General features: G+C 38.5%; 1 protein-coding gene across 1 annotated transcript; it reads left to right on the top strand.

Annotated features, from left to right (window-relative positions):
* The first annotated feature begins 382 nt into the window (after window positions 1–382).
* GDAP1 (ganglioside induced differentiation associated protein 1) lies at window positions 383–10,414 on the top strand. Its single transcript, XM_026037402.1, has 6 exons — window positions 383–473; window positions 946–1,138; window positions 2,465–2,638; window positions 6,077–6,171; window positions 6,643–6,757; window positions 9,096–10,414. Exons 1-6 carry the CDS (start codon window positions 402–404, stop codon window positions 9,476–9,478), a joined length of 1,032 nt encoding a protein of 343 aa, XP_025893187.1. The 5' UTR covers window positions 383–401; the 3' UTR covers window positions 9,479–10,414.
* The last annotated feature ends 418 nt before the right edge of the window (window positions 10,415–10,832 follow it).

Below are 10,832 nucleotides of genomic sequence, written 5' to 3'. Positions count from 1 at the left end.
ACAGCTTCAGGAAAAAAAGATGTGTTGTTTTTATAGCTTTATCTTTAGTGCTACCTGCTCTATGGAAGCACTATGTGGTTATTATTCTACCAGCAACTAATGCTGTTTATACGGAAATGGTCCAGTTCAGGGTGTTTTCTGGTAACCATTACAATTCTTTTCTTCCCTAAGAGAACAACCCTGTGTATCCTTTACATTCACAGTGCAAATATTGTTTGCAGGAAAATAAAAAGCCATCCTTAAAAAAAAAAAAAAAAGAACACACCCTGCCATGTGATCTCCTTCCCAGCGCATCCATCTTCCTGCGCTGCCCAGGGGAGGCTGCGGAGGCCCCTTCCGCGGCCGCTTCCTCCTCCTCCTCCTGCTGCTGCTGCTCCTCGGGGAGGCGGCGGGCGGCGGGCATGGCGCTGSCCAGCGGGGCGCCGGGCCGCCTCGTGCTCTACCACTGGACCCAGTCCTTCTCCTCGCAGAAGGTGAGCGCGGCTGCCGGGCCCAGGGAGGCAGGAGGCCGCCCAGGGGCGTTAGCTCCACCTGGGAGGGAAGGCAGAGGGATGCTCAACGCTGCCAGGCCTTTCCGAGGGTCCCGGTGCCTCCGTGGGGGTGCGCGGTGCCCAAAAATCAGCCCGCGCGGCCGTGAGTCCCGCTGCCYGCCAGGCCCTGCGCTGMTGCTGCTGCTGCTGCCCGCGCAGCGCGGCGCCTCCGGAGYGCCCTGCCCAGGCTCCCCGGCAGCCGCCACGGGAGATGCGCCTTTCGGATGTGTCACCTCAAGGGCCCTGTTGCAAAGGTGCCTGGCAGAGGCTAGTYATTAATATTAAGTGGAGAGGTTTGCCCAAAGCAAGCAGTAGATCCACAGGGGGAGCCCGGTCCCCTAAGCCTCTGCCTCACCCAACGTGCATTTGTCCTCAGAATATTTTCCATGGAGTAATATCGCTAATATCTCTCCAGGTGCGCTTGGCGATAGCAGAAAAGGCCCTAAAATGTGAAGAGCACGATGTAAATCTGCCGCTGAGTGAACACAACGAACCTTGGTTTATGCGCCTAAATTCGTCTGGAGAAGTCCCCGTCCTAATCCACGGGGAGAACATCATTTGCGAGGCGACGCAGATTATTGACTACCTTGAAGCAACATTCACAGATGGTAATTTTGTAGGCATTGCAGTGGGCTGTCTTTCCCCTGCACAAGTAAATGTGAAATTGTTTCTGTGTTGCTGTTTTGTAGTAATTTGTTCACAACCAAGAAATATTTATAAATCTCACAAGAAAATATCTCCAGTAGTTGTTGGTGGTAAGGGATAAAAATATGTTCCTTTCAGGACCGTCCAGCACCCATAAAAAAAAATAAAGAAATGAAAACAAGCAAACAAATAAAACCTTCCCAAATCCAAAATGGGTCATTTTTACTCATTCTGCTAGTGTGGCAGTAACTGGCATGAAAACATAGTTCTGTGCTAGTCCTGTAATCAGGCTATCATTAAAAGAARTAATGTTTTGGACAGTAAATTGCAGAAATTATGCTCTCCCAAGACAACTCCGCTTTTTTGTCCAGTAAAAAAAGAATGCTGTACCTTGCTGGTTAATTCCAGAAAAAAATGAACAAGTGCAAGGTAGAAGAAACTAATTGTTTTTGGTGCCAAAAATGGAAGAAGAAGGAGAAAAAAATAGGAAAAATAAAATTAAAAGTGAACTTATGCAAACTTCTGAAATTCTTCAGGTCTATATTATTGGAAAATGGCCTATCTTATTTTTCAAGAAAAGATTTAAGGTAAACAGTGGAAATATTTTATTTTGGGAGGCACATGGATAGATATTGTTGTGTTTCTGCAGTAGCTTTAATTGATTTCCCTAGCATGAATAAAATAGCACTGCTGGTGAAGATAATATGAATTTAATGCTGTCACTTTACTCAGATGAAGTGTCACGCACAGGGTAAATGGTGGGCAGAGTAAAACTCAGTGGTGTGCGGCAACACCTCTAACTGGTGTTTGGAATGGGATACCTTTACTACCATTTTAATAATGTTACTGCTGCAATGTTAGAGTCATAATAGTTTATTTAAACCTCTCTTTGCCCTGTTCTGAAAGGCTATAGGGTCATGTGCTATGATCATGTTGAATCCAGCTCCCTTTTTCAAAAGTCTCTTAAAACTTCTCTATGTGGGTTGCTGCATAAGAATATAACTATTCAAATGTTTTAGAATGAAGTGTGAGTACATACGTTTTTCTGAGAAGTGATAAGCCTATTGGGTTACAGAGGAGAAACCTGCTCAGCAGAGGAAGCCCTCTCAGCTCTCTTAGCATGGCTCTGTCTTTTGTGCTACTTGGGTAAAACTGAGGTAATTTTTGATATATTACTGTTGACAAATGACTTGGTTCTTCATTTTTAACTCTCATTTTATTTTATTTTATTTTATTTTATTTTATTTTATTTTATTTTATTTTATTTTAATTTTGTGATTGCATTGCAGAGGGAGTACCAAGATTAATGCCAGAAGAAGGGAGCATGTATTACCCCAGGGTGCAACACTACAGAGAGCTTTTAGACTCCTTGCCTATGGATGCCTACACTCATGGCTGCATCCTACATCCTGAATTAACAGTGGATTCCATGATTCCAGCCTATGCTACAACCAGAATTCGTAGTATGTACTGATACAGATATGAGCCTGTATCATTTACCTGGATGTTTGATTACATTAATGTGATATTCTATTTCTGGGCCTTTAGCAGAATATGTAGGGCACATATTTCTGGTTATAATTGTAGTCCTTGATAGTTTCTGACTATACTTGGTRTTTGTTTTTGTAGTTTATGATGATTCGGAAGTGTGGAAGAGGAAGTGCTRTTTTCTAGGCATAAATGGAGTGAATTTTGCTAGTAATTGGCAACATGCTTAAAGGAAAATGGCAGTTGTGAGTGTTTTAAGTTCTGGTCTTGCCGCTTATACTTTTAAAACCATTTACAAGGAACTACAGTATTACTACTCACATCAAATCAGTACTGAAGAAAACTCTGCATTTTTATATGTAAACTTGTAATAATGAAAGTATTCCTATTTAATAGCAGTTGTTTTCCTCTCAGTARAAGTTATACAAAGGAGATTAGCCCCAGTGAAAAGGAGTATTTGATGTATTGCGTTCTCAGAGATCATCAGGCCCCATTTTATTAGTAAAATAAACTGGTATAAGGTTAGTGCTGGGYTAGGCAAAGGAAAAATGAAAGGTCTATGGAAATAAGTAGCCTGGGTTCCCCTAACAAATGAAAATTGTTCAAGCTCAATTTAAACTAGAATCCTGAGTGCAAATAACCCAAATTTTAGAATCACAGAAGCTGAAGAGGAGAACATGATGGTGTGGTTCCTTAGAATCAGCAGTAAAGTGTCCTTTGACTTCCCTGAGTATTTTGTTTGTGGTTATCTGTAGATACCAGTTTCCCGTTAATACATATATACTAAGGCTTGAGTTAAGACCTGTCTAGCCTGGTTCCCTGTGTAGTAGAGGATTTGCTTGAGTTAATTCCTGTTTCAAATATAATAAAAAAAAATAGTTCAAAAAAAAAGTTAGTTATATTCAGAAGAAAACTTGGCAAATCATCATTTTGTGCTAATAGTTCTATTTTTGGTGGGGTTTGGACACCAGAATTGGACAAAGGATTTCTTTCACTTTGATGTCATATATGGAAAGAATTTTTAGTTCTTCTTCTTTTCTTCTTCTTTTTTTTATTTTTTTTCCCTAACTGTAATATATCTATGGACCTGTAATATATCATTGGTCCTGCTTTTTGCTGCTGAACTGCACTGCAAATCTTCTCTGCTGAATACCCATGGTGACCTCAGTCTAGCTTTTCAGAACTACTTGCAAACTTAAAGTTCTCTCTCCAGGAAATGTTTTTATTTTATGTTGGAGCATGTTGAAATATGGTTGCTGAGGCCCAGCAAACATCCAACAGAGGACATTGGGTATCAGTTTTTTCTTTTATTTATGATGCTCTCTGTCTTTGTACTGTGGAAAATTTTGATTAATGCATTTATTTTTGCTTAGAAGAATTATAAAGGTATTAAACAGTTCTAGGACAAGAATTAAATATTTCTATGACAAGAAAAAATGTGCTCAATGATGATTCYCTGTTCACAATGACATTTTGAGATCTCTGATTTTTTTCAGCATTGTTTATATTATGTTGATTTTTGCATTATATTTTGAGTATTCCGTAGAACAATGTCAAACACCRCAGGGAGTTTTAAATATAATACATATATATTATTAAATTCATAATTCATAGAAAATGATGTTAGTTTGAAAAGATCTGTTTCCAAGAAACTGTATTAGTCTCTTCCCCCAAATTTTTAGCAACTTAATCCTCTATCTGCTACCCCATGATTTTGCTGAAATTGAAAGCAGTTATTTGTTGCATGAGTTATACTTCATAATAGATTAGCAAAATTTTAGTTTCCTTTTTGTTCAATGGAAATTTATTCAAGGTCCCACATATTTAAAAGGTAGTGTTGATGTTCCAGTGATCAGTGGTTATGTAAAAAAAAAAATGCACAGAAATTAGCTGGACCAATATGGATGGATGATTTGTGGAACAGCAGTTAGTATTCTCTTTTACTGAAGGAACATGAAGTATTGTCTTACACTTGCAGTGCATCATATGGCTTTCTGGTCATCATTATTTACTAAGCAATTTTACTTCACTTACAGGCATTTTGGCATTTTTGTGGCTCATTTTACTATTTTGTCTTTTGCTCTGCTGACCACAGGCATATTTTTCCTTTATTGCCTAATTGGTATTAATTGTTGTCAGTTTACACAAATATGTGCAATCAGCTTATATGACTAAAGATGAAATTACACAAGTCAGGATGTTTTCTTATCTTTGATTTCCTATTTTAACCCGTAAATACAACCAGCTTTCTTGATTTTAACCTTTTCTATTTTTTTGACGAGGAGGTGATAGATCACAAATAGTCTAAACAATTCCTTTGCTTGTTCAAACTTTTCCTGGATAGTTTAACTTTCAGCTTTGAAAAAAATGGTCTTTTTTCCAACTGCTAGATAATAATACCTTTGCAGTAAATTATGCATTATTATTACATGTAGCAAATGCAATTAAGTAATTAATTGCATATATAAGGCTTTAGTTGTGTGATTACATCCTTTAATTTCTTCATATGCTATGTTGAAAAATGGCTTTCACAGTTACCTCAGGTTGAAACAAGGAATATATGAAACAATGAATTCATTATTGTCTAGCAAGAATTTTTTATCAGTTTAATTAAAAGGCTTAATTGGAAATAATGTTAATTAACACGTACATATAGGAAGTGATTCATTCCATATAGCTATTGTTCTTTTCTTAATTTATTACTGGAAGTGTTTTTTTTAGAAGATTCCTTCTTACTTACTGCCTCTCTTTTGATATTTTAGGTATGCAAATAAGGTGTTTCCATCAAAGTTTCATTTTAAAGAGAAATTAAGGTTCCATGCATGTAAAAGATATCTTCGTGTCACTCCTTCTTTAAATCATATACCAAATGTTTTTCTAGGACACCAATATACTCTGTGATGAGCATTTCTGAACGAGTTCACAGATTTTGGTGTCACATTTTAGCTAACTCAAAACACCATAGTCCTATATGCAGTGGCCTGTAGACTTTTGCTATGGATTTATGCACCTGACCTACTGTGAAATTACTAAGAATCTCAGGATGAGCCCTTCTGCACATCCACAGCATCAAAATGTGCCAGGAACCCAAGAATTGAGGCACAAAGCAACCAGAGATCGGGGTATTTGTAGATGAATTTCAGGGATTGAAGATAGTTACAGCAAAATGGTTTTGTCTGAGTGAGAGAAAAATATCCTTATTCTTTCTTGGCAAGCCGCTAATTACGGAGTTCACTGCAAACTGATGGTGTTGTGGTATCAATTTATGCAGCTGCTTGTTAACTTTTCCAAACACAATGTTTTGAATCCCCACTTGGTAGGAATATTTTATTCAAGAATCACTTTTATTTTTGGTGCATTGCTTTCCTCTGATTTATCAATCATTTTCTGTATTTCTYTAACTTTTTTACCAGGCCAAATAAGTAATACAGAATCAGAACTAAAGAAACTTGCAGAAGAAAACCCAGACCTTCAAGATGCCTATATAGCAAAACAGAAGCGCCTTAAAGTAAGAAAACAGTTTCTATTCCATCCTGCTTTACCTGCTTGCTGGTGTCAAGTTCTTTTTTTCTGTAACAATGTAAAAATTCTGTTGAATATAAATATTCACCTGGCACTACCAGTATACTTATGTACTGGGTTAACCCTAAACTCAGCGTGAAGCAATCTATCCCTCAAATCATCTACACACTTCAAGCTGGTCCCACTGTCTTCAAAGGTAAGAATATATCTGCATTGGTGTGGGATATAGAGCACCCTGCAAGCTCAGGGAAACTAGATATCTACCACCTCCATAAAATGTTCTCCTTTTGTTACCTGAACTATCAACTGTATCCAAATGGTAGCTGGCTGGCTGGGTGCAAAAAAATATCATATTTTATGATTAAGCACTGTAGTATCTAATGAAAAGTTTGTCTGATAATAGTATAAATTCTATACAATGATTAAAACACTGACTTCTATATACATACACATTTAGTCTAAACTGCTGGATCATGATAATATAAAGTACTTAAAGAAAATACTAGATGAACTGGAAAAAGTTCTGGATCAAGTTGAGACTGAATTGCAGAGGCGAAATGAGGAAACACCAGGTAAGGAATTTTTCTTGCTAATTTCTGTTGAAACTTATTTTGGAAAGACTGAATAAATCAGTTGACAATACCATTATAGGACTTTTTAATGCATCTGATTTTATAATTTTAGCACATACTGATGTGTCTTCACAGAAGAGATCATACTGTTTTAAACCTTAGTTTACTGAYGCTGTTTGTGGGTAGAAATCTTATACATTGATTTTATAGTGATTGTTCACATTTTCATCATAACTTGAGTAAAATTAGTTCTGCAGACAAGAAAACCTGAACTAAATAATGTCTTCCTGAAGTTGTAACTCTCAGTACACTGTTATAAACATGACCTTAATGTTAAACATGTTGAAATGTTAAAATCAAGATCTCATTTAAATATTGTGCTGGTTTGGGGTGTTGGTATGTGCAGTAGTTGCAGTAGTTGCAGAGTTAGCAATCTAAAGTGCTCCAATCACAGAGCAGCTCCCCTACCCCATACCACAAGTAGTGATATTGACCTGAAAGCCACCTAATGAGAACTGAGCTTTGTTTAAATGGGATTAGTGTTTCTGCTCGCTCAGTGTCTGAGCCAACTCCCAGTGATGCTAATAGGAATCCTTCCTCTGCCTTCACCGGGAGCTGCATGAAACATCAGTCAATAGCAACTGCATCTCTTCAGATCAATAACTCTTTGCATGTGGCTCTACAATAGCTGTGGTAATAATTAGCAATTATTATCAAGACAGAGCGAATTTGAACTAGTGACTGAAAATGTAGATTAAATTCTCTACTGACTCACCACAGTAAGTATTTTAACTCATAGAGCATGGCGGAATTTTGTTCAGCAAATTAAGACTGTCACCATTTCCAGCAGCTGCTTTTCTTTCGCTGCTAAATAGCTTTTCCAAGCAGTCACCTGGTATGATACTGTTTAGCTTATGAAACCTAACAGTGTCACAGGATTTAGTAAAGTAGACAATGATTAAATACTTCTTTGAATTTTGTATGAGATACTCAGATTTCCTGAGCTTGTGAATAGTGTTTTTGTCACGTTTCGGTCAATCTCTGAGCTTCTGCTTTTCTTAGCAGTGCTTGTACCCCTCCTTCACCCCTAGCTGCTGCCACCACAGTCATCTTTCTTTCACAGGTTAACTACTTTGGTCTTCCTTTCTATCATTTTCCTCCTTTCTATCATGCTGGATTAATAGGATTAATCCCTATGTATCCTTCCAGCTAGAGAGAATAGAGTCATCTGCTGCAGAAGTCTTTCTTCCTGACCTGCATAACCAGTCAAAAGGGACTAGTATTGAAGATTTGCCACTCTCATCAGGACAGGAAATGGGTTGGAAAGGATATCCCAGTGTCTCCGTGTTTCCACAGATGAGCTGCTAAAAATCAATGCCAGGAGTGTGTGCCTGTTGTGTGGGAACAACAGCATAAGTTTGCAAATAGGAGGGCACAGCATAGTTCCACTTGAAATCTAACTTGGAGCAGATTAACTGCACTGACACCTAGACTGGATGCCTAATATCATAGTTCTTACAAACTATCTGTAGTTAGTATATAGTGTATATAGTGTATAGTTAGTGCAGGTGACCCTTTGAGATGGTGATGCAGAGCACTGAAGGTAGAGGAGTGATGCTGCCCGTGGTGCCCACTCTGAGCCACCTCAGGAAGCGTCAGCTTCTTTCCTTTGACTAGAGAGACAGCCTGGCATCTTCCTAATTCATGCCCAGCTGGTGTCGGGCAGTGCCAGTACCCATTGCTTCTCATCCTCTCCGTGTAAATGATACAGAGGCACAAAGGAGGGAACAATGGTCCGTACTGTATTTTCTGCCTGACTGCCATGTTTGGTGCAGCTAAGACATTYGGTTGACTTCCTTCCGTCTGGAAAGTCCTCATCAAAAAGCGGCTCTTGAGTGGATGTCACAGAGCTCCACTGAGTGAAGCACTAACAAGGTGAGAAGCTCCTCAGGCAAACAGTAATTGTTCAGCAAAAGCTAAGCTGCCTTTCTCTCTATCATTCCTGTTAATTTAATCAGATCTGGGATATATAGTTGAGCAAAATATATTTTTGCTATGGGTTTTAATTTATGAATCAAAATATGTTTTTTTTGTAACAAATGTAGCCCAGACTGCTATGCCTAAGACTTTGCAATAGTGAGGGAACAATAGATAGAAATTAATAAAAAATTCTTTTTTTTTCATACATCATACTTTAGCAGATGAGTTTGTATGGTTTATTAGGCAGGATAATAAATTAGAATTAAACTAAATGTTAGTCTGTGCAGACTTCCATATATATTTGTACTCCATTCTTTATGTTTATGCTCCTAATTCTTTATGCTTTATCTCTGACTAGAAGATGGAAATCAGCCTTGGCTCTGCGGTGACTTCTTCAGCTTGGCAGATGTATCTCTTGCTGTCACATTACATCGCTTGAAGTTTCTGGGATTAGCAAGAAGAAACTGGGGAAATGGAAAACGACCCAACTTGGAAGCCTATTATGAGCGTGTCCTGAAGAGAAAAGCGTTTTACAAAGTTTTAGGACATGTCAACAATATATTAATCTCAGCAGTTCTGCCGACTGCATTCCGCGTGGCCAAGAAGAGAGCGCCCAGAGTTCTTGGCACCACCTTTTTGGTTGGCATGCTAGCAGGAATGGGTTATTTTGCTTTCATGTGTCTTCGGAAGAGGTTTGCCAACATGATGGTATCTATTAGAACCAGACAAAATTATTTTTAGGCTTCTCTGTCCCTGATGGTAGGTGGAGGTCATCTCTAGCCCCAGGAAAATATCAAAAATAAGCATATAAGAAAGGGTATGTCCATGAATTAGAACACTGTCACACAGTGGCTGTCTGCTGCTTTTGAGTAATTGGATTGGCAATGCTGGTACTTGTGGAAAATAAATGTTGAGGGTACAACAAAAGAAGAAGATAGTTTCAGATGAGGAGCTGTAAGGGCTGTGACAACACATTGTTAAAGTGATTATTGTTTCTGTCTACTTTACCCAATGCYTGACCTAATTTTAATGTTTTATTTAATAAGCACCTTTGTTGCAATATGACAGCTTTTCACTCTGGGTGAAATGATTACTGTGCACAAACCAGCAATGTTGAACAACTGAAAAAAGCACTTAAGTTTAAATGCTCAGAGAGGGATGTAGCTGRACTATAAGCTTTGTGCCTGTCATCCCTAGGGAAGCAAGTGCCTCTCTACTGGTTAATGTCTGTTAATTTGCAGTTGGACCATTGTGAATGTGTTAAAAAGTAGCCCGATAGAGTCACTTCTTCACACTATGTTCATGCAGTAGTACAGGAAGAGATCTGAAATTCATGTAAATATCTGTGATTTATGGGCCACAAGAGTGAAATTCTGGGGGGCAAAGGGGGGGAAAGTTGACAGATTCTGAACTTCTGTTGATTTACAAATGGTAATAAAAAGAAAAATGACTCTTGTCTTTCGAAAATCTCTTGGATAGTCTCTGGCCCACTCAGAAAACCAGCTCAGCCAMAAGCACTGACTGAGTCATAAACTCAATGCCCTTTTCCTCCTTGCACTCCCATCAGCTCCTTCTGCCTTTCGCACTTGTGGTAGCTTACTGTAGTTGCCTCTACGTATAGTGTCCCATGTGCCCATCCTCGTTTCAGCTCCTGAGCACTGGCTCTTCTTTTTAGTGCACAACTTAGATACCAGCAGTTGCATGTGCCTCTATGAAATGTTCTCCCATGTTGTGCCATGGACAATTAGAGAATGTGTGCACAAAAATGCCTTTTGTGAAAATAATTTAAAAGAGTTTGCTGCATTTGAACCAGCTTAGCTAGCCTTGGCTGAATGTGAAACAGCTGCTTGGCAGAGTCTGTAGGTAAAAGTGTCATAATGGTGAAAACAAGTGAAAAACAGGGCAGGCTGGAGACAGAAGAGAAGTCGTGGAGATTTTCTTTTTTTCTTTTTTTTTTTTTTTTGAAAATTCACAGTCCTGCAGCTAGTAGGAAAAATATTTAAGAACACTTTGTTGCTTTCTTCTATTCAGTAGATGATGAGTTTTATTATTATGTTTGAACTTAGATCCTGTTTCAATGAGAAATGCACTTTTA

This window comes from Nothoprocta perdicaria, unplaced genomic scaffold, assembly GCF_003342845.1.
Source record: "Nothoprocta perdicaria isolate Ctin4 unplaced genomic scaffold, notPer1 scaffold_198, whole genome shotgun sequence".
Lineage (NCBI taxonomy): Eukaryota > Metazoa > Chordata > Aves > Tinamiformes > Tinamidae > Nothoprocta > Nothoprocta perdicaria.
Note: the sequence above shows the minus strand (reverse complement) of the source record. Positions and strands in the feature narration are given on the sequence as shown.